The sequence below is a fragment of the Monocercomonoides exilis genome (assembly GCF_001643675.1).
Source record: "Monocercomonoides exilis strain PA203 chromosome Unknown scaffold31-1199392, whole genome shotgun sequence".
Lineage (NCBI taxonomy): Eukaryota > Preaxostyla > Oxymonadida > Polymastigidae > Monocercomonoides > Monocercomonoides exilis.
In genome coordinates this window covers 395,125-418,117 of record NW_027150576.1, presented here as the reverse complement: position 1 = coordinate 418,117, position 22,993 = coordinate 395,125, and the positions used below count along the sequence as shown (strand labels likewise).

The 22,993-nt window shown below is 35.4% G+C and overlaps 4 protein-coding genes across 4 annotated transcripts; 2 read left to right on the top strand and 2 right to left on the bottom strand.

Moving 5' to 3' along the window:
* Positions 1–1,348: 1,348 nt before the first annotated feature.
* On the top strand, positions 1,349–2,343 carry MONOS_14676c1 (uncharacterized protein; the record flags this gene model as incomplete). Its single annotated transcript, XM_067867498.1, has 2 exons — positions 1,349–1,804; positions 1,873–2,343. 2 exons carry the CDS (start codon positions 1,349–1,351, stop codon positions 2,341–2,343), a joined length of 927 nt encoding a protein of 308 aa, XP_067724878.1.
* Positions 2,344–2,482: 139 nt separating this feature from the next.
* On the bottom strand, positions 2,483–2,926 carry MONOS_14677 (uncharacterized protein; the record flags this gene model as incomplete). Its single annotated transcript, XM_067867500.1, has 1 exon — positions 2,483–2,926. One exon carries the CDS (start codon positions 2,924–2,926, stop codon positions 2,483–2,485), a length of 444 nt encoding a protein of 147 aa, XP_067724877.1.
* A 6,958-nt stretch (positions 2,927–9,884) lies between these two features.
* On the bottom strand, positions 9,885–17,686 carry MONOS_14678 (uncharacterized protein; the record flags this gene model as incomplete). The annotated part of the gene is made up of 1 exon (XM_067867501.1): positions 9,885–17,686. The coding sequence occupies one exon, from the start codon at positions 17,684–17,686 to the stop codon at positions 10,103–10,105; it is 7,584 nt and encodes a 2,527-aa protein (XP_067724876.1). The 3' UTR covers positions 9,885–10,102.
* A 4,430-nt stretch (positions 17,687–22,116) lies between these two features.
* MONOS_7695 (uncharacterized protein) lies at positions 22,117–22,940 on the top strand. The gene has a single exon (XM_067878040.1). The coding sequence runs from the start codon at positions 22,133–22,135 to the stop codon at positions 22,691–22,693; it is 561 nt and encodes a 186-aa protein (XP_067724875.1). The 5' UTR covers positions 22,117–22,132; the 3' UTR covers positions 22,694–22,940.
* Positions 22,941–22,993: the final 53 nt, after the last annotated feature.

Below are 22,993 nucleotides of genomic sequence, written 5' to 3'. Positions count from 1 at the left end.
ATACTCATATATAGAAAAATAAATAAAGATCAAACATCTGCTCTCATGTATTTTGTCAAACAGCTTCATCTCCACAGCCTTCATCATTCTAAAAATAATCTCTTCATTTCAGCTCCAGAATGGTCAAATTGCAGCACGGAACGCGTCTCCACAAAGAATATCGTATATCTCTCTGGAGAGTCTTCTCAGCCCGTACACATTGTGATGCCTGTCCAAAGGGGTTTTTCTGTTTTTGGCATGATCATCTCCTTTAATAATATCCTCAACCACCAAAAGATGTATTTGAGGTTTATCTCGCCAACACTAGATGCTGGAGATATATTGTGCAGAGAAGAGATGAAAGAGAATTATTTGTTGCTAAGGGAAGGAGCTGAGTATTTTTGAGAATGTTAATATTTCAAGAGGGGTTTTCGAATGGAAGAAATTCTGAGACAGAGGGATGGGGAAGAGCAAACGGTGATTTGGAGAAGAAAATGCAGTAAATATATAGAGAAGTGGCTGGGGATGATGAAGAAGGTGATTATTGTTGATGGGAGAAATGGATTTTGAAAAGAAGGGAAAAGAGGGAAAAAGCCGATGAGAAGAGGGAAAATGAGAAGTGTTCAAGTGGAAGAGGGGTGTTTTTTTAATGAGAGGAGAAGATATTTTGGAAGAGAATGAAAAAGATGAAGAAAAGGAGGGAATTGATATTTTCAGAGAATTTTGTGAGCTGAATCGAAGAGGGAAATGGAAAGGAAATTGAGAGTTTTATTATTATCAATTTCTGAGGGAAAAAACAAGGAAATTGCGAAAAGATAGTGAGTTGATTTGAAGAAATCAGCATTTATTGATTAATAACAGAATATCAGCCAAAATATCTGCAATTTTGGTTTGATTTTGTTGCGAAGTTAACTTGATAAATGAGGAATTTCCTTCATTCAACAACATCACGTGGAGTCTTCCCACTTCTTCCTCGAAAATTTTTTTTGAATTTTTGTGGATTTGTCAATCATTGTAAATATTCATTTTCACCATCTTCTTCGTCTCTGACTTCTTCCTCTTCTTCCTTCTCCTCTCAACTTCTTCTGCTTCATCTTTGAAATATTTCAGCTTTCTTCGTATTGAATCATTCCGTCTTCTTTGAAATGAATATGAGCTATTCAATCAGCAGATAGACTGCATCCACCAAAAATTATTACATTCAGTTTGCTTTCTCATAACAGCAACATCATCTCCATCAATGCCTCCTGTTGTATTTCACTTTGTCAAATTATTTGCTTTCTTCTTCTGCAGATGCGCATCCCACTCTGCTTTATCGTTTTGAATGATATCCGTGAGCAGGCTGTTCAGAATGAGCTGAAAGGAGTGGATGGGAAATGCACAGGAGCTGACAGGCACATTACGTTCATCTGCTCGCTTTATGATACCACCAAGAAGCGAAGAGAGAGAAGTCCAAGTTCAAATGGAAGAGGCAAAGAAGGCGGATTTCAGAAGCAAGTTAAGCATAGATAAGAGGAAAGGGAAACAGCAGGGAGAGTCAAAGGCGAAGACGAAGAAGAAGGAGAAAGATGAGTTTTGCGCATCTCATATTGAAACTTTCGACACAAAACTTGCTCATGCAGCAACAGAAAGGAGGAGGAGGGACATGGGAAGAGAAGAAGGAGGTGATGAAAATGATGATGAACAGCAGCAAACATTTTTGCTCGTTCGGCAGCACACTCTTAACTGCCCAGCTGTTCACTCAATTTATCACAGCCTCTTTGCATTTGCTTCTCCTCCTTTTTCTCCCTTACAACACACACAATTGTCTTCCCCTTCTGTTCTTGTTGGAACTCTGCCGAAGCCACTCACGCAATCGTCTTTCGCCACAGACTCCTATTTACTTCACAAAAGTCACTCGACATATCACACACAAGCTCAACCTATTTTTCGAACATGTATTCTTCGTCTTTATCTTCTTCTATCACTTCCTTCTCGCTGCTTATCCCTTGTGTTATTCTCTGGAAGAGCAGATTGGGCAAAACAGGTGTGTTTGCAAGCGGCAGCGTGTCAGCGACGAGGGATGCGTTTGAGTGGCAGAGTAAGGCGCTGAGCTGGGCAGCAAATGTGACAAGCCAGAGGATTGTGGTGGGTGGGGAGAAGGAAGGGAAGGGAGAGAAAAAGGATGAGAAGAGGAGTGTAAATGAGTTTGAGAGTGATAAAGATGAAAAGGGATCGTTGTGTCTGACAGATAAATGCATGGATAATGAGAAAAATGAAGAGGAAGAAGAAGAAGAAGAGGAAGATAAAGAAAATGCAATTCGCATAGACAATAGAAAGGCTCAGAAAGAAAGAGGAGCAAAAGAGAAGCTGAAAACAAAATAAAGAAGAATAGTATTGTGAAGATTCTAACCACTCTTTGCTCAGATTTTCTGACTGAAATCAGATATCGAAGAAGGGCTCAGCAATCAATCGTCGAAAAGTGATTCGCTTTTTCAGCTTTTTCATTTTCGAATACATTATCTTAATTAACTTTACCATCTTCTTCTCCCTCTTTGCCTCCTCTTTCTCGTTCCTCTGCCTTTTCGCCCTCCTCCAGCACCTCCAGCTCAATCGCTGCTGACAATAGAACCACATCAATTATCCTCTGCCCATCCACCTCCAATGCTTTCTTCCCAACCTCTCCTCCTTCTTTACACAGTGCATTTATCCACTTCTTCACTTCTTCATCAAGTTTCACCACTACACACATTGACCGTTGCAATCGCGACACCAGCCGTGCTATCGCTGACAGAAGCAGCGACAAGTCGAACAAATCGTAGATCGACGGGAGCGCATTCACATCTGCTGCCGCAAAGATCCGCTTGCTCATCAACTTCGTGCCTGCTGGTGCAGCAAGCTGCGGAAGTTGCAGCACCAGCGGAACTGAAAGCATCGCAGAAAGATTCTCATTGAGCACATACAACATATCCCTCGAAGCGTCTGCAACGTTCTTTGAAACTATTTATTTTGATGTAAATGCACGCTTGCTGCTTCAGGCACCACAATCAGCAGCCACCTCTCGACGAAGTCCATGGCTGATGCAGAAGCGTATGAAGTCTCCACCTTCGAGGAATCCGAAGGATCAATTGCAGGTACTGTTGATGAAGATGAAGATTGCATATCATCTCCCACCACCTTCGTCTCTTCGCTTCTTCTCCTTCTGAATGGCGAAGCAGACCATCACACTGCTCAAGTTGAAGAAATATTAGAAGAAATGGAAGAGGGACATCTAACGAAATTCGAGAATAACTTGGATTTTTCTTTGTTCAAAACGATTCTTCCGAAAGAGGCGAGCGAAGATGTTTCTAAAACTCGTAAATCGGTACATTTAGCGATAAAATTGAGGAAGACGATGTTTCTGTCGATCAAAAATTAACGGATCTGCATCTTTTCCGATCTTCATCAGCATCTTCATTAACTAATCTGTTTGTCATTTGCAGTTATATGAATAACCTCCAATATTTATATCATATCTATTGGTTAAATATGCTTTTTTCTCTTCTTCTTCTTCGTCGTCTTCTTTTTTTTCTTCTTTTTCCTTCGTTCACATTTTCAATCAAGCAGAACAGGCTGATCTTCATGTCAAAGAAAACATATCGCCTGCGGAAGTTTGCTGGTTTCTGTGCACCAAGATGACGCTGCTCATGGTACTGTTGGAACTGTTTAAGGAGCTGAGAAAGAAGATGTTTGCGAGTAAGGTGAGGTGGAATACGCTGAGGTTGTTGAAAGTGAGACTGGTGATGAAGGTGTGGTTGAGGAAGACGGAGCTGGCTGAAAGGAGAAGAAGAAAAAGAAAATGAACAAAGCGAATTCGAAGAAAAAGATTAACACGTTTTTTTTCAGTCTAATAAGCGATAAGAAGTGTAACGAATGATAAATAATGAAAACAATATGAATGAAAGTGCACAACATGGGCAACATTTTCAAATGGGGGATTTCGATGAAGTGGAGCAGAAACAGAAGAAAGATGAACAGCGGATGGAGAAGATGGCTAGAAAATCATTTCATAAAAAGAATTTGAAGAGAAAAGTGAGATAGACTCTCTTGTGATCAACCATTATTGTTTCTACTCCATTCCTTTCGTTGTTATAATAAGTCGTTGAACTGCTCAGCTGATGCAGGAAATTGGTGATGAAGTTTTACCTCAATGAAAGCAAAACTCAATGCATGTTATTTGAAGCAATGTTATTTAGTACATAAATATCCATCAACATTGTTCAACAAATATGGATTTTCTTTATAAGTTTTGTTTTCACAATTATGATATGACTATTTATCTTTTTGAAGTTTCATTTATTTGTTTTTTATTTGTTTTTATTAAACATAATCAATAATTTCTTTTTCACTAAAAACATAAAAAAGGTTTGTTTTTTGTTCTAATAAATTTTACAAATATATATGACAGAAATAAAAGCTAAATACTGTTATAAATCAAATTAACTCTTTGATCAATAAATACCACTATTAATTTAATTTTTTTTGATTTTTGATCTTTTTTTATGATATCAAAAAAAATCACCCATATACTGAAATTATCATAACTGTTTCAAAAACAAATGCTTGACTCGAAATGAAAATAAAGAGGTCTTGAATATGCCTGTTCACTTTTTATTGTTCATTTGTTGATGCCCAAAAGTAATTTTCAAACCGAAATTGTTAAAAGAAAAAATGTGGTTACAAAAATAATCACCCGTATGAATAAAACTTTTTCGATGTTGAATAATTTTTGGGGTAATGATTGAATTTATAATTCCATGAAATATTTTTTAAGTCATCAGATTTATATATAACAATTATTATTTTCTGAATTGTTAATATTTAAATGGTGGAAAATACGGACTTTCAAGCTTCTTTTGCGCAAAGCACAAAAAAAATTGATTCATTCATAACTTTTATTCCCTTTCTCAAATTTTGGAATAAATTTGATTTTCATATCCGTGAACAGGCATCGTAGAAATCAAAACGAAAAGTTTTTCAACTTTTCACAAATGTCAAAAAATGGACTCATTTTTATTGTGTTTTTTGATCAAAAAAGTCAATGAAAAGTGCATTATTTTTCAATGAAAATGCTTGAAGCAAAACATTTTGTCCCATATGAAAAGCTTTTCAAAAGTGCACATTTTTCTATGCAAATGACTGAAGTCAAATATTTCGTCCTATGTATTATATGTTTGATTATTATTGATATCATATTATTTCTATCAAAAAATTCTGAAAGAAAATATGCTTTGAATATGAAAAAATGAACTCCGAAAATCATTCTCCCACAAAAAGAAAATATAACAATGAACAAATCTCAAACATTGGCTTATGAAAGAAATATTGCACATTTTTCATCTCAATGGCAATTTAAAAGTCAAAGACGAACAACTTTTGAAACATCAACATCCAGAAAAAAGTTTTGATTTCAAAATTTATCATACAAATATATATGCGTTATATCTTTTAATATCATAACTATTTTCGAAGTGTTTATCCTTTTAATGATTTCTTTCTTTTTAGAAACAATTATTCATTCAAATGTTTTATGTGCCTATGTCGTTTTTAATGACGAAGCTGAAGATGATATAAAAGGATAATTTTTCTTTGAAAAAGGTCGTTTCTCATCGGAATTCATATGTCAACATTTGAAGTTTATTCACTTACAGAAATTATTCACGGAAAAAATTAGGATTCAATTGTAATCTCCTGCATATGTGTGTGATTGTTTTTGAAATCATTCATTTTTTCGGAATGAAGATAATTGCATTGTTCTTATTGTCAGTTTGGATATTTCGTGGTCAGAATCTCATTGAATAGCAATATTTGCTAAACACAATTTTTGAGAAAAAAAATAAACACAATTTTGTTGAGTTTTCTTTGTATTGGTCAATTATTTTCTTTTTTCAAACAATTTTTTTATTCAACGTATTTTTTGATAGAAAAAGTTTGATATCAATTACAATTTCCCATATTCATTTGGGACAAAATATTTGACTTCAGGCATTTTCATTGAGAAGTAATGCTCATAAGATGAACTTTTTGTGATCAGATAACACAAATGACATTAACTCTCTATTCGAAATATATGTGAGGTCATAAATTTTTTTGTGAAACTTTTTATAAAGTTTGTCTGCTTGAATGAAAATCAAATTCATTTTGAAATCTGATTAAGTTTAACGATGCAAAAAGTGAAACATTTTTTTTGTGCTTTGTGCAAAATAAGCTTGAAAGGATATTTTTCCACTATATAACTATTTCGTTTCCTTAATTGAAGCAAATAAAATAATTCTGTCCAATTTCCTCAACATATGCCTAATCAACACAAACTCATTTTGTTTATCAACAAAAACATTTTGTGAAAAATGAGTTTGATTTTGTTATTTTTGGTGCATAAAGGAAACAATCACATCGAAAACCATGCCATTCGTTAATGTCACATTCTTTTCGCAAAAATATTGTTGTATAGTTAATGTTTATCCTAATGTTGTCACAGGGGAAATTATTTATTAGTGATTATGTTTTAATTCGAAAATATTCTGTGGAATTCTTCTGTTTGGATATTTGCCATGAATATTATGAAATAAATGCTGACAAGTAAAAATTATGTTTTATCACACATTTGATCTTCAATTTTATCGTTCTTTCTATTTTGAAATAATGGTGATTCTTTTTTCATTTAAAAGAAAAATAATTAGGCAAGTGTTGAATATTTTTTGGATATTTAATAAACCGAAAAATGGAAATATATCAAAAACAATCTCACATGTTGACAATCATCAAACATGTGCACATTTGTTCAATCGTGAATTTTTTCCTCACGAATCACGAACAGTTGATGGAAAATATGAAACGCCAAGCTTTTTCAAAGAAAAATTATTCACTTTTTATTGACTTTTTTTGATCAGAAAATCCAGACAAAATTTGTTCATTTTTTGAAAAACCTGTGAGGAAAGAAAACATGATGTTGTGATATCAATGACATATGTTTATTGATGTGAAAATCCTATTTATTTTAAAATCTGAGAAAGCTAAGAAAAGTTGTGAGTGAAACATATTATTTTTTTTGTGCAAAAAAACATGAAAGTTCATATTTTCCCAGAGTTCACATTTATATGAAACAGAAACTCCAATACATTATTATATAGCAATCATCAGAATTATCTAAAAGAGTTGAAGAATTGACCAAATGCGCACTTTAAAAAGCATTTTGTTTTTCATAACATTTGTCACACTTTCAATACACATAATGCTTTCCTCCAAATGAAAATAGCATTTTGCATCGACCATGTTTGCATTCTGGACTTTCTCGTTCCAGTGTATATTCTTTAAACTATTTTCATGAATTTATTTCATATGAAAAAATGAAAAGAATTCATGAATAGAGGTTTTTGAAAACATTTTTTGCACAATAATCGCTATATCAAAATGGAAGAGCGAATGTTTGATATATAGTCAGGGACAAAACCCGGGACAAGGACAAAACACGGGATATTCCATTTAGCTTTTTTTGACACAATTCAACACTTTTTCATGGGAAAATATACTGATGATCGAGTTTTTCGTGTATTTGGGTGGATCGAACAAGCCAAATGAAAATATCTGAATTGAATTTGCAATAAAAATATCAGTTAAAAAAGATTGTCGCTTAAAAAGCAATAGAAAACAAAGCACCATTTAATAACGTTGAACCATGTTGAAATATGAATTGAATAAATAATTTGAAACTCACATTAAATTTTTTTAACAGTAATTAAAGATGGATCCCTATTTGCTTTCTGAAGTTAGTTTTCTTTTCCTTTTTTCACTGGGGAAAAGAATCTCTTCTTCTGTTGTATCTCGTTGCTCTTTTTGATCCTCTGAATTATCAGATTGTTCCAAAGAAACATCATCGTGAATAATTGTTTTCCTTCCATGGTTTTGAAAGTTGACATTTTCAACAGGTCCTGTTTCATTTGAGCTTTTGTCCTTAACATTTGATAATTCCTTCACCTCAGACATTGCGCCATCCTGCTTTGTTACCGAGCTATTTTGCTGACTTTTCTTTTTTTTTTTCGAATTGCATGGAAAAGCTTTCGAAAAAATTATCTCCAGTTATTAATTTCATGCAGATACTGCATGAAAGTGAAGAATTGTCTACCACTTTTTCTGATGTCGAAGAGGCTTCAATGTTCTGCGAGAGGCACTGATATACGACAGAAGGGTCTAACGGGAAAATTCCGCATGCTTCAAATGACTTTTTCACAATTCTTGAAGAGAGAAAGTTATTAACCGCTTCTGATACTGCTGGTATTAATGATTTTCTGTAAGAAGAAATTGACGAATCAGAAGGAACCGAGAATGCTCTTTTAAGGCTGTTTTTGAAATGCGCGAATACAAACCTATCCAGCGGCTGAGTAAGATGTGTTATGTGTGATGGAAGAATCAATAAATGGATTAAATGATCTCTGCACCAAGATATAACTGGAAAACTTAGGCGAGAGGAATGCCCATCAAGTATAATCAAAGCGAAGGAAGACTGTCCATGAAGCTCAACTCTTTTCTCATTAATTTTTGGTAATAATATTTCTATCATAACCTTTTCAAAATCTCTTCTTGTCATCCAGCATGTCCCATTTGCCAAACAGTTAATACGATGATACTTCTATTCCTTTAAATCCTCGGAAAGGGTCTGAGAAGGCCATAGCATGATTGGATCAAGTGACGTCCAATCTGCAAAAATCGAAAAAAATAATGTAGCATTTTTCCTTCTCTGTGCTTCTGGTAAAAATGCATGCTGAGATTCTATTGTAACTACTATTTCCTCGTCCGACTGCTTCATCAAGATGCCAGTTTCGTCCATATTGATAATTAAATCTGATGAAATATAATAATCATCAATAACATTTTTTAAACAACGAAAACCAATTCCTCATATTTTCTATTGTGGACGCTTGAAGGCGATGAAGATCTATAAAAGTTGGTTTAATTAATTTCTGTAATCCACTTTTCTTTATCAACCTGCGTGCCCATTTTTTGCTGATTTTCCTGACTTCAGTCGTTTGTGTGCATTCCTTCTTTTTCTTCATCATCACATTTTCTGACTATCAAAAATGCACAATTAAATAATAAAACAAACAAATAGCAACACACGAATCTGATAATGTCTGAAACTGTCAATTTGTTTGTGGATGATATTTGTGCAATTGCACAATCTTCTATTTCCTCTATTTCTTCTTTATTAAATAGTCCTGGTCTACCAGCATGTTGAGGATCACGCCCTGCTTTTTTTGAAGCCATATGCCGGTAAATGGAAGAATGAGTAATAATTTTATCTTTCACAAGATCTGAAGGTTTAATTCCATCTTGTTTCAGAAGATAATCAACTTTTTCCACTTTTGAAGGGAGCCGGCGAAACTCTGCTGAGGCCTTAATCGGTGATAATTTGTTGAAAGGGAGAGGCGAAGAAACGTTTGCTTTTTTCATATGATTTAGGGAAGTTTGATCATTCTATTTGATATAATTTCTTATTGAAGAGACAAATTTTTTGACAAGTATTCAAAGGATGAAATCAAGAAAGTTAATCAAGAAATGTTTTATAATTCGGAATAGTTTTAAATAAACATTCAAAAAAAATATTCTAGACTGAAGTGTCCCGGGTTTTGTCCCTGACTATATTCCTCTAAATAAGATTTAGAATAATCTGTCTGAAATATGAATCAAGAAATGATACTGTTTGGTTTTGCTGATGAAGGGAGCGGGTTTTGTGCGCTCGCTCATGACACCTTTTCTAGGAAAAGGAAATAAAAATTTATCAAAATTCGAGCAATAAAGTCGACTTCAAAAATTGGAAAAATAGAAAAGAAAAGAAACCTTGAAGAAAAATGATTATCATGTTAAGTTGAAAATTGCCAATGAATTTTTTCTTTCTTTCTTTCTTTCTTTCTTTTCTTTTTCTTTTTCTTTTTCTTTTTCTTTTTCTTTCTTTCTTTCTTTTTTTTTGCTGTTGCTGAAACAAACTATCCATGCAACTTTATGCTCAGCAAAAAGAAGTCTTATAATATATCTGGTGAAGTGAGAATGTCTACGATTCCTGCACATTAAAAAAGACAGAAATTTCTTTTGTGTTCGAAGTTGCTGTGGTTCATAAAAAATCTTCACCTTCCTCTTCACTTTTGTTACAATGGCTGTACATCTCATAATCCACGGCGTCTGAAATTGTGAGTACAGCAGCTCCCTGAGGAAAACGCTGGATGAACTCTCTTTTTGCTTCAACAAGATCTGGCCTCTCTTCCATCTGCTGAGAAAAGCACAGTGAAACGAATCGATAGAGCGTTGACTCACGAACTCGAACTGCATCAGGCCTTTCCCCATTCACAATCTTCTGTCCAGCAACCTCTGCCTCATACTCCCCAAACGGAATCTGCAGTGTCAGACACTCCCACACCATCATCCCAATCGAGAACACAACCGACTCCTTCGTCGCCCCCATCTTCTTGTTCATCAGCAGCTCTGGTGCTTTCCATCTCAAGCACTCTTTTTTGAAAAGGTCCTCATCCTCAAAGGCTGATGAAGGAAGAGAGTCACTATCCTCATCATCGTCACTTGCAGATGTGACAACTGTTGATGAAGAGATGGAGGATGAATTTGAGTCATCATCAGACAATAAGTCAGAGTGCATCACAATGCAGATGACCATGTGTTCGGAGAACAGCACAATGTGAGGACTCAGATTGGCCAATGACTGAAGTGGGTTTTCTATTTCATCAAAGGAGTGGAGTGCCCCATTCGCCACCCAGAACAAGACCTGTGCAGCTGTCATTTCCCTTTCCTGCAGAGTACCGATTGCCATCTCTTTCTTCTCGTTCCTTCCATGCAACAGCATGAACAATGAATCCCTCAAGTCCACAATCAGCTTCTCATGAGGAGAAGAACATGCCATTGCATCCACCAAGTTTGACATCGATGAGGTGGTTGGGCACAAATCCTCCCCTCTAACAAATGTTGAATCTGAGTCAGTTGTTGAAGTGGATGAAATGGAAGGCGATGGCGATCTCTTTTGAATCTCTTCTTCTTCAACCTTCTCAAGAACCCAATCAGGAATCTTTCCTGAATCTCTTCCCAGAATGTATTCAGTGGAACCACTCTCAGACAGAAGATGCTCAGATGATTCTGAGTGCCCCAAGCTTTTCGCATACACTCTCTTTTTGATCCTCTCTTCATTCTTCTTCTCTGCCTCCCTCTCTGCTCTTCGCCACTGTTCCTCAGGTGACATCTCCATTGTCACCATCTCAATCAGCTTCGGATCCTTTTTCACTGTGTCATTCACAATCTCTTCCAATTCCTCTGTTCTTCTCTTTTGTTTCCTCCATCTTACAGCCAATATCACTGCCACAATCAGAATGACAAGAAGAACAAATCCCATGATAATAACAATCAATAACCAAAAAGATTTCCCTTCTTTTCCTCCTTCAACAAGCTTTCCTTCTCCATTTGTTTTTGATTCGCTCTTGTTCTTCAGGATGAAAGAATCAGTTGATGATGGATTATTGTCATCTCCAAACAGAATGCACACACTCACTTCCACCATTTCTCCTGCTTCCATTATCGTCTCTTTTGGCAGTCTCCCTTCAACTTCTGTCTCTGACACACATCCACTTTCATCAAACTCATGCTTCTCAATCTGCTTTTCTTCTCCCATCTGCCTCACAACCATGAATGACAAGTCGCATGGCAGCAGCTCCTTTCCTTTGAACACAACCTCCACTTCTTCTCCCACTTCCTTTGTTTCAACACTCTCCAGGACTGGAATGAAGAATAAAGATGCTCTTTCAGAAATAATTCCCTCAAAATTGCATCCTTCATTCAGAATCCAAAGTGAAGAATTATCTTTAACCCCATCTCCACCTTTCAAACTCACCACATTCAATGCTCCAGAATCAGAACAAATAATGTTTCTTCTCACTGATGGGTAATTCTCAATCGAAGGATTGTTGTTGCTGAAATTGCATGCCTCTATCGTCACAGATCCTCCACTCACACTCATCCCTCCCTTCGACGAGCTGCAAATCGTGGTGTCTCTCACAACTGCTTCACTCATCGACAAGTCAACAACTGACCCATTCCATTTGCACACTTCCTCAGAAACCCCATTCCTTTCTGTTCCTGTTTCCAGATTCCCCTCAAACACGCACAAATCGACTAACATTTTGTTTGCATTTGTTATCGCCACCTGGCTCCCCTTTGGTGACTCTGATGTGCACTTATGAAAAGAGCAGTTGCACATCTCAAATCCACTCATCGGCTGACTTGTGCAAACAATGCTTGATCCAGAAGTTGATCGGCTGATGTTTGTGAATGATGATAATATCAATGACAAAACGAGTGATGAGTGGCTGTTTTCAACTGAGATCAGGCTTCTCTCTTCCAACCCAATATTTGTGGCTGCCAACTTCGAAATACTCACTTTCTCACTTTTCCCACATTCAATCAACGAGTTCTTGCACTGGACACCATCCACTCCCACATCCTCAAATGTTGCCCTTTCTGAATGCAATATCTCGAATATAGCCTTTGAGAATTTCAAGTGGCCAACACTGCATCGATCTGCCTCAAACAACCCTTCTTCAACAACAATCAGAGAAAAGTCAAAAAGGGTCTGTGTATTTTCTGCTGTTCTGCTCTCTGACACAAATGAAACAGATTCCAGAATGAGAGATCCATTCAGCTGGTGCATCAAGCACGAGCAGACAATATTCTCCGTTCCACAAAAAACAAATGACACCTTCTCAAATCGAACAGATTCTGAAGTTCTCACAGCTCCTTCATCAGCTAAATTAATTTCATTCACTTTTATCTCCCCATTCCTGCTCGCCTCCATCGACTTGATCGTCACCTTCTCAGCTGAGCACGAACCAGTCAATTCTGTCTCGTTCCAGATCAATAACTGCGAATAATCCGATGGGATGATGTGGCTCACCCCAACATTCAGTGATCTGCATGTGCTCTTCATCTCCCCGCACTGCTTGCTGTCGCTCCTGTTCTCCACAATCGATGAAACAAATATGAATTCGCTCCTGAACACAAACACCCTCCTCAGCAGATCCTCTTCATCCCCATAATTGTCTGCTGTGCACCCCCATATCGCCAGCTCCCTCACAAATGGCTCCCCAAAATTTATCAGGAATTGTGACTCACTTATCTGCGAGTCAAGATCTGTGCACTTCACAAACACATCTCTCCCCTTCGATGCAACATTCTCCTTGAATGTGATGTTCGACAGCACAAATGGCAATGCCTTCTGTGAGACACTCTGTGATTTCAAAAACATCCCTCCGCCTCTCCCAATGTTTGAGCAGAAACATTCTGTCACATTTGTGTGGTTGATTTCCGACAATCCGCCTTCGCTGAGTCCAAAGAATACAGCTCCCCCTTCATTCGAGCTTGTTGATCCACAATCACGGATTGTCGAATTGTGCATTTTCAATTTCGCCACATTTTGCTCACCGCAACAAAGCAATGAAGGGTTGTTTGACACGCTGTGCTTCACATTCACAAATGTGCATTGCTCAAAAAGAATGTTCCATATTTCTCCTTCATTATCATTCTTCCTCTCAGAAATCACACTTTCACTCATCGTGATTGCACTTTTCCCGATCAATGAAATATCTTCAAATGTCACACTGTTCATGGTTGTCACACAATCAGCTGATATGCTCATTATCTCATGCATCGTTGAGAATCCAGCTATTTCTGTATTTTCAATAGAAATAATTCCTTTCAATGCACTGATCAGAACAAATGACACATCACTTTCATCATTGCCAATTGCGTGAATTGAGCATCCAATAACACCCGTTTTGACTGCATCTGAACCTGTCTGGATAAGGATCTTTGCTCCATTCTCAAAGGCACTGGGAATCAGAATCCCCAATTCACTGAACTGAACAACCCCTTTGCACTCAACAACAGCATCTCCATCCCCTTCAAGTGTTTGAGTAAATTGGATTTTGTCTGACTCACCATTTGTTCCTTCAACCTTCATCCCGCTCACACTCATTTCACTCCTCACATCACAAATCCCATGAATCATCATCTGCTCCACTGTTGAACTGCCAATCCGATTCATCCCATAATCAACAGATCGGCACGGAAGATTTGGAAAGCCACACGCAACAATATTGTTTCCTTCCTCTGCAATATATACACTCGATTCAACCTCTTTCCAGAAATAGATCAGTGGGATTGCACACTCCTTGTTTTCTCCATCATATCCCATCAGAGAGTCTTCGGTCAATTCCTCCAGTCTATCTTTCACAAATGGAAGTGTTTCGTTCTTGATGCTCTTGGCAAGCGATGGAGATGAAATGAACAGATCCTTCCCATATTTCGCATTGTTCGGCTTCTCAGATGAAAAAACTGGTGAGGATATCACAAACCCTGCCTCTTCCTCGTTTATTATCTTCAACATTATTCCTCCTCCATATCCAACACTTCCCTCTCCATATGGTGCTGTGCAACAATAAAACGAACACATATTAATCAACAGATTCGTTTTTGAAGATGCCTCACAAAAGAGTGCACCTCCTCCAATCTCAGTTCCCTCCTCTCCAGTGATAGCACACCCTTCGAATGTGCAGTCTTCTATTTTCACTTTGAAATCTCTTCCATTATTATCATTCTTGTTCGTGATGCTGATGCATCCTCCACTTCCCTTCCAACGAGTGATCGATGAAAATGTGCATCCTGACATCTCTTCAACAATCCCCTCGTGGCACTCAACAACACACCCATCACCAAATGTGATTTCGGAAAAATGGCTGTTCGTCATATTCAGTGAAGGCACACTTTCAGCATTCCCTTCAACAACAAATATCGATGAATCTCCAATTTTCATATTCTCTGATCCAAACTCACTCACCTCCACAACCCCCCCAACAGCCTTCACAAACACTGTTGAAATAGACTCAGTGCCTCCTTCCATCCCACATCCATTCAGTGTGAGCTTCCCTGAATGGCACTCAAACACACTCTCATGAAACATCAGCGATTTCTTCAATGAAAATACAATGCCTGTCACACACACAGAAACTGTGTTTTCAATCAATCCACTTTGAGCTCCCTCTTTCCGATCACAAACATCACACTTCATCTCGTTCTCTTTGGATGCGATGCTCCATTCATCTGAAGTCAACCCCAATTCCTCCTCAAAGACAAATGGCTCAAGAAGAGCAACATCCTTTTTCTTCCCTTCAAAGTGGATTGTGGCTGCCTTCGAAATAGATGAACACGGAAACTCTTCAAATCCACACTTCGAGAAATCATGGCTCAATGATCCTCCTCCAACAAACGCTGGTGCTGAAAAGTTGTTCCACAAATAGACACACAGTGGAATAGGGAACGATTCATCCCCATTTTCATATCCCTGCATCTTGCTCTTTGTTTCCAATGAAGCAGTCAATGAAGCGATCTTCCCACTTGTTGCAGTTGATTCCAGATCGATCGAGTCAACAAAAATGTCACTTCCCCATCTGGCCCTGTTTCCTTCAAATCCTGATGAAATCAGAAACTCTGAACTTGCGTCTCTCACTTTCAGCCCAATCCCTCCTCCTCTGCCTTGAATTGTTGAGGCATAACAGTTCTTCACAATACCTCCTTTCACACTCAATGAACTCCCACTTCCCATTTCAACCATCATCCCTCCTCCAAACTCAGAGTCTTCATTCCCACAACCATCAATCGTGCATCCATCAAGAGTTATCGAATATGACCCTTCACTGGCACTTATCAGAGATGATCCTGCTGTTGTTCTCACAATGTTGTTGAATGTGCAGTTTTCCAGAGACAATGTCACAGAAGATCCTTGAGAAAGTGATATCACACTCGTTGTGCTGAATTCTCTGCCCCATCTCACATCTTGCATCTTCAACTCTCCCCCTTCCACTTTCACAAGTGAGTTTTGAATGCTCCTCTCTTCCGAATGAGCTGAATCCATCGAGATGTTCATTCTCTTCACATCCATCAACCCACTTCCCTCAACCTCAAACAGTCTGCCTTGCCTGTTGTTTTCATATGAGGTGTTGTGAACAACTGACAGATCACTCACACTCAATTTCCCTGTTCCAACACAAAACAGACTCAGTCCATTTCCCTCAAATTTTGTTTCAATGGAAGAACCAGATGAAGAAACACCATTCACAGTGATCGTTTTCTCCCCAACATCAACTCCTTTTTCTTCCACAACTGTTCCACTCAACACCTTGATTTCTTCCACAAATCCTTCAATCATTTGGGAAAGGCAATGGCTTATTGTGAGGCATGCACACGATTCATTCAATCCACAGCTGAATGAATCGTTCGCATTTGTCTGATTCTCCTTCGAAGCGACAAATCTGCTTCTTCCTCCTTCATTGGGAAGCCAATCGCTCTTATCTCCACCTGCATAATATCTATTTCCGCCAGTTCTTGTTGAATAACAATAAACAATCTGGGAGTCTGTGGAATAGTCATCCACATAAAAGTCATTACCATATGGAGCAGTATTGTTATGAAAAAAGCAAAACCACAAAAGATTTCCACTATATCCATTTTCCATGATACTTACACCTCCTCCATGTAAATCTGAATGGCATCCTTGAAAAAGACAGTTATGTGCAACAATTTTATTTAAATTATACCAATTCGCCAATCCTCCACCATCTGAACTCGTTGAATTATGTACACTACAATTTTGGAAAAAACAATTAAACACGCAGTCTTTTGACTTTTTAATATTCGATCTCCAGATTCCAAGTCCTCCAGCATCATTTCCAGACCATCCATCTTGGAACAAACAATTATCAACAAGCACCTGTTCAGTAATACTCTCGATTTCTATCCCAGCACCTCCATTATTTGTTGATGAAACACAATAGCACTCAACAAATGTGGAATGTTTTACAGTGCATTCTCCAATTTTCAAAGCAAATATTCCTCCTCCTCTTGTGGATGTCGCGTTGCACTTCACAAATGACGAATTCTCAACAGTCAGTGTTGCACTCGAATTATCATGAACATACAGTGCTCCACCACATGAAGCATTGCATCCAATCCATTCAGCATTCTTATGTGTCTGTGTCACAGTGGTTTCAACCCTATTTGTGTTTCTCACTTTCCGATCCACTCTTTCATTCTGAACAAATGTGCAATTATTGCAAAAAAAAGAAACGGATCCTTCTGTTCCACTCACAATCCCTCCCTCCAGCACATTCATCGATCGTTTAACATCACAATTCTCCATTGAACTCTTCATCATCATCCTCTCTTTCACAGTTTGCATTTCCTCTGTCACACAAGATTTCTTTGTGATATTCGCAAATTTGCAGTTTTGTATTCCTTCAAGACTTCCTGAACCATCTCTCAAAAAACTGCATCCGCTCCCACAAAACACAACATCCTCAAACTCACTATTTCTCACAAACAACGAAGACAAATCACCCCCTTCCATCTCCACCACACTCCCCATCATTCCACATTCCTGACAATTCACGACACTCAAAGTCGTGTTAATCAGTGAGCATGTCCCTCCATTCCTCACATAATGACCATTCATCTCATTGTTTCTCTCAAACACACTCCCCTCAACCTGCAGCAATGATCCTGCTCTTATTTCGAGCATCGCACAATTATCTGGCTTTTCAAGCAACATCCCCTTCAATTCAACTGATGAGTTAAACATTTCGCAGAACATTTGAACAATACTTCCCTTCCCAAAAATACTTCTCTTCTCCATTCCACGAACATGGAAAGAATCATATTCATTTCTCAATCTATCATTTCCATCTTTGCTACAAATGGCTGACAACAAACACACATGAAAAACGAAGGGAATCATTGTTTCAATGATGATTATGGGTTCATGATCCCATATTTCTGATTTTATCCCATTATCTATAAGAACAATAAATAAATATAATTTCCTGCATTGATTCCATTTTCAAAATCCAATTCTTTGCTTTTATTTCCATTTTTCTTATTCATTCTATTTTAACATTAATTTCAAGAAACTGCCTTCTTCAATAAATTTTTTCTTTTTTCTTTAATATTCTTGAATCTCATCTTTCTTGTATATTCCGTTTGAATGAAATGTTTCTAATTCTTATCTCCTTTTCGTAATCCCCTTTCTCGTTAAATTATTTTCATTCATTTGATATCGCCCTATTTTCTTCACCTGGTTTTAAATATTTCTGAAAATACAAATAGAGAAAAAAAATATCAAAAAATGAAAAGAAATAAAAATAAAAATACCAAGAAATAATTCCGAATGCTCCAAAGCCGCTCATTATTGCTTTTGCTTCATTCAGTAAAAATTGCTTCAACTCTTCATCGTATCTCCGAATCCTCCTTTTCTGACACGTTTTTTAATGGAATTTCTTTTTTTACCGTTTTTTCAAAAGAGAAATTGATTTTTGATTATTTATCCTCTGTTCTTTCTCTTTTCTGATTTTTCTTCAATTGTTTCTCTTGATGATCCCCATTATGTTCTCTTCAATTTCTAATCAACTGTTTTTCAAGTCTTCTTCTTCTTTGAGGCATACAATATTTTCTGTCAATTTCTGAATTCTCCTTTAAATTCAAATTGCAGATTTATTTTTTGTTCAATCTCGTTTCATTTCATTCTTGAATAGTTATCCAATGAAATTCTATCTTTTTCAGATATTTTCCTGTTCCTTCAAAAATTCTTCAATTCAGCCTTTTCTTGTCTTCATTTCGAATTTTCAATTACTTGTTTGTCAAATCAGCTAAGATTTGGAGATTGCTCAATCTTGATAACTGCTTTTTCCAGAAAATAATTTCCATATTCCCATTTTCGCTATTGTGTTGTTATGTTATTCACATCTTTGTGCAATCGGAGAAGGATTTGAAAGTTTCTGTGATTAATAATCAAAATAATCCATTTTCTGATGATTGAATAAAACGTTCCTAAAAGCAAATATCAAAAATAATTTTGTTAAAAGAAAACCTCAAACCTTCAATTCATTTGGCATTTCTGTTGTTGAAGCTCTGAGATCTGCTTTCCCCTCAGATTCCGAGTCTTGAAAACAATCATTTCTTTTGCATTTTCGAACCAATTGCAGCATTTCTGAAGTAAATAAAATTGGTCAAAAAGAAACACATATAAAAACAAACAGTTATACTAAATATGTCTATTTTGCTCAGGTATCACGTGGAATGGCCTTGAATGAATCATTTTTCAAAAATATGCCATTTAGTTATTGATATCATTAGGTTAAGGTGTAAAAGCAGAGTTTTCGTAATAATACAAATTATAGAGCAGGAAGGAAAGTGAATAAAAACATTTGTGCTTTATCTGCCTTCAAAATGAGAAATTTTCTGTTTGTTAAAATTACTGAAACAAACTGAAAATTCCCTCTTCATCCATGTAAAAATGAAAAATAAATAAATGTTTGTGCAAGTTTCATCAGAAATATTTCTCAATATATTCATGAAACTCCGGAAAACGGAAAAGAAAAAGTGCAGGAATTTTTATGTTATTATGGGGCTAAATGTTTCTCAAAACACTTCACGGATATTGTGATTTCATAATATATATATAATCTCAATATTCTTTGACAGGGATATGTTTTTATTGTTGAATTTTATGATTGAAAAAAAAAAAGGGTTTTAATTTGGATACCCTTGGTGGAAAACACGGTAGTTGGTGACTCGAAATAGTCGGATTTTTCAACGTTAAAGTCATCTCAATTCTTTTTGAGTATTCTTGTTTTTGTTTTATAAGATTTTTGTGAATGTTAAATTTTATGTTTGTTAATAAAAGTGGGTGATTTAAATTAGAAAATTATTTTTTATATTTGATCAAAACCATAAAGATGAAAAAAGCATGCAGAAAGCTCAACTACAGCTTAAGAGAAAGGTTTGCAATAAAATGTTTCAGCGGGCATTTAAAACAATTTATATGTCTTTTAACTTGCAATAATTATTTTAGTGAATATACATGTAGTATACCTTTTTTTCGAAGATCGTATATTTTTTGTGATAAGCTATTAAAAGAAAGATTGCTGTCTGCTATTTTTTTGTATTATGTTTATTTTATTGTTTTTTGTTGAATGCTATTATTTAAATCTTCGAAAACGAAGTTTGAACGGCACAGTTTTACGCACATATTTTTGAAGTTTATTTGTGTTTAACTTGCTCAATGATAAGTGAAACATTGATTTTTTGTTATTTAAACAAGCTAGTTGCTGTTGTTTAAATTTTGATATGCATCAATGCATATTCAGTGAGAATTTTGAAATATTTTGTTTATTGAAATTTCTTCAATTCTTTTTATGCAAAATTAGTTATCTCCTTTTTTTATCATTTTTCTTTAATCTATACTCAATACGTTGTATGTGTTGTTTTTATTTCTTTAAATTCTTTTTTGTCACAAATATTTTTCATGAATTATTTTATTCATTATTTTGAAAGAATGTGTTTTAAGATTGTATTTATGTGAAATTTTGTCTTTCGAATTTTTATGTTCAATTATTTATTTATTGAACACTTGTGTTGCAAATTGAAATATGCTGTAGTTTTAAATCTTTATTAACTTTCAAATGAAAAATGTTGTTTTTGTTCAATTTGTTCAAATAACAAAAATTGTCATCAATAAAAGTCATTGAGATTTATTGATAAATATGAATTTTGTTTAATATTCAACATATGTCTGCAAAAAATACACAAGCAGGTAAATTCACAAAATAATAAAATAATAAAAAATAAAAATTAAGAAAAATAATTCATGAAAAATATTTGTGACAAAAAAGAATTTAAAGAAATAAAAACAACACATACAACGTATTGAGTATAGATTAAAGAAAAATGATAAAAAAAGGAGATAACTAATTTTGCATAAAAAGAATTGAAGAAATTTCAATAAACAAAATATTTCAAAATTCTCACTGAATATGCATTGATGCATATCAAAATTTAAACAACAGCAACTAGCTTGTTTAAATAACAAAAAATCAATGTTTCACTTATCATTGAGCAAGTTAAACACAAATAAACTTCAAAAATATGTGCGTAAAACTGTGCCGTTCAAACTTCGTTTTCGAAGATTTAAATAATAGCATTCAACAAAAAACAATAAAATAAACATAATACAAAAAAATAGCAGACAGCAATCTTTCTTTTAATAGCTTATCACAAAAAATATACGATCTTCGAAAAAAAGGTATACTACATGTATATTCACTAAAATAATTATTGCAAGTTAAAAGACATATAAATTGTTTTAAATGCCCGCTGAAACATTTTATTGCAAACCTTTCTCTTAAGCTGTAGTTGAGCTTTCTGCATGCTTTTTTCATCTTTATGGTTTTGATCAAATATAAAAAATAATTTTCTAATTTAAATCACCCACTTTTATTAACAAACATAAAATTTAACATTCACAAAAATCTTATAAAACAAAAACAAGAATACTCAAAAAGAATTGAGATGACTTTAACGTTGAAAAATCCGACTATTTCGAGTCACCAACTACCGGGTTTTCCACCAAGGGTAGTTGTTCACTTCTTTAGCAAACTATTATTGTTTCATGACAAAAGAAAAATAATGTTCTTTTTAGACAATTATGTTTTTGAAATATTTCTGAAATCGAACCGGAAAATCAATTTTGAAATGAATGAATTTTTATCAAAGAAAGAGGGATAAGCATTATCTAATCGTTTTTGCTTATTTATAATTAATCACAAATTGATGCAGTCTTTTTTTGCAATCAAATCAGAATAAGTCAATAAGTCGTTTCGACTTGATATGAAAACATGTTTCAAATCAGAATGTGGCTTTTCTCCGTTGAACTTTTAAAAAAAAAAAAAAAAAAAAAAAAAAAAAAAAAAAAAAACACAATAAATTTACGAAAAAGAAAATACAAGAAGATATGTGTTCTGAAAGAGTCTATGAATTTTTCATTTGTTTCAAGCAATGAATTAAATAAATTAATTCACAAATTTTGAATTAAATATTTCGTTCTCTCAAAATTTTCAAAAAAGAATGGGTACTTAACCATAACATATTACGATGATTGGTAAGTGATTTATTTTTTGTAGATATTTCTACAGTGATTGTGCTCGTATTTTAGTTTGTTTTAAAGTTTATATTTTTATAATATCGACGATTTTATAAAGCATTGATGATTTCGTTGGCATTAGGCCTTTTATTTAGCAATTTATATGGAATATCATTTTATGGATTATGCGGGAATTGGGGAAATGGTGGTTGGGGAGGATGCGGATTTCCTGCGTGGGGTGGATGGGGTGGATGGGGTGGATGGCCAGTTGGAGCAGGAGGATATGGAGGTGGAGGAGTTGGAGGTGGATATGCACAAGAAGCAAATGCAAATGCTTATGGTGCTGGAGTTGATAATGTAGGCTATGGGCAAGATGCTTATGCTGTGAATTCAGTGAACGCTGATGTCGATATTGGAGCTTCTGGAGCTTATGAAACAAATGAATATCAAATTCATCAAGGAAATGAATATCTTGTGAGAAACATTCAAGAAAATAGTTGGTCTGGGCAAACTGGCTATAACATGGGGAATGCACGTGGATGCGCTTCTTTAAATAATGCGTTTGGAAATTCAAACTTTGGAGGCGCGGCAAATTCTTTTGCGAATGCAGCTGGAATAAACAATATGAATGGAGGCGGATATGGCTGCAATGGAGGAATGGGAGGAGGAATGTGGGGCTTTTAGTAATATTCCTTTTCTGGAGAGATTGTTTATTTTGAAAAAGTCTTTACAGGCATGAGTTCACATCTAGAATCACATTTTGCGAAATGAATCACTTCTCACAACAATATTCTCTCGCAAAACGCGAAATTTCTTTAAATCACTTTTTATCTTCTCGTTAAAAGCATTCATGATAAAAATTATATATATGTCTCACTTTGTAAATTTTTTTTTAAAAAAAATTCTTTGATCTTCATAACTTGATTATGTAGAGCTAATTGAAGAATAAAAAATGAAAATATTTAAAAATTTAAAAACAAAAAA

Coding starts and splice junctions, on each gene's coding strand:
- MONOS_7695 (XM_067878040.1), top strand. CDS start 22,133: ATGATTTCGTTGGCATTAGGCCTTTTATTTAGCAATTTATATGGAATA.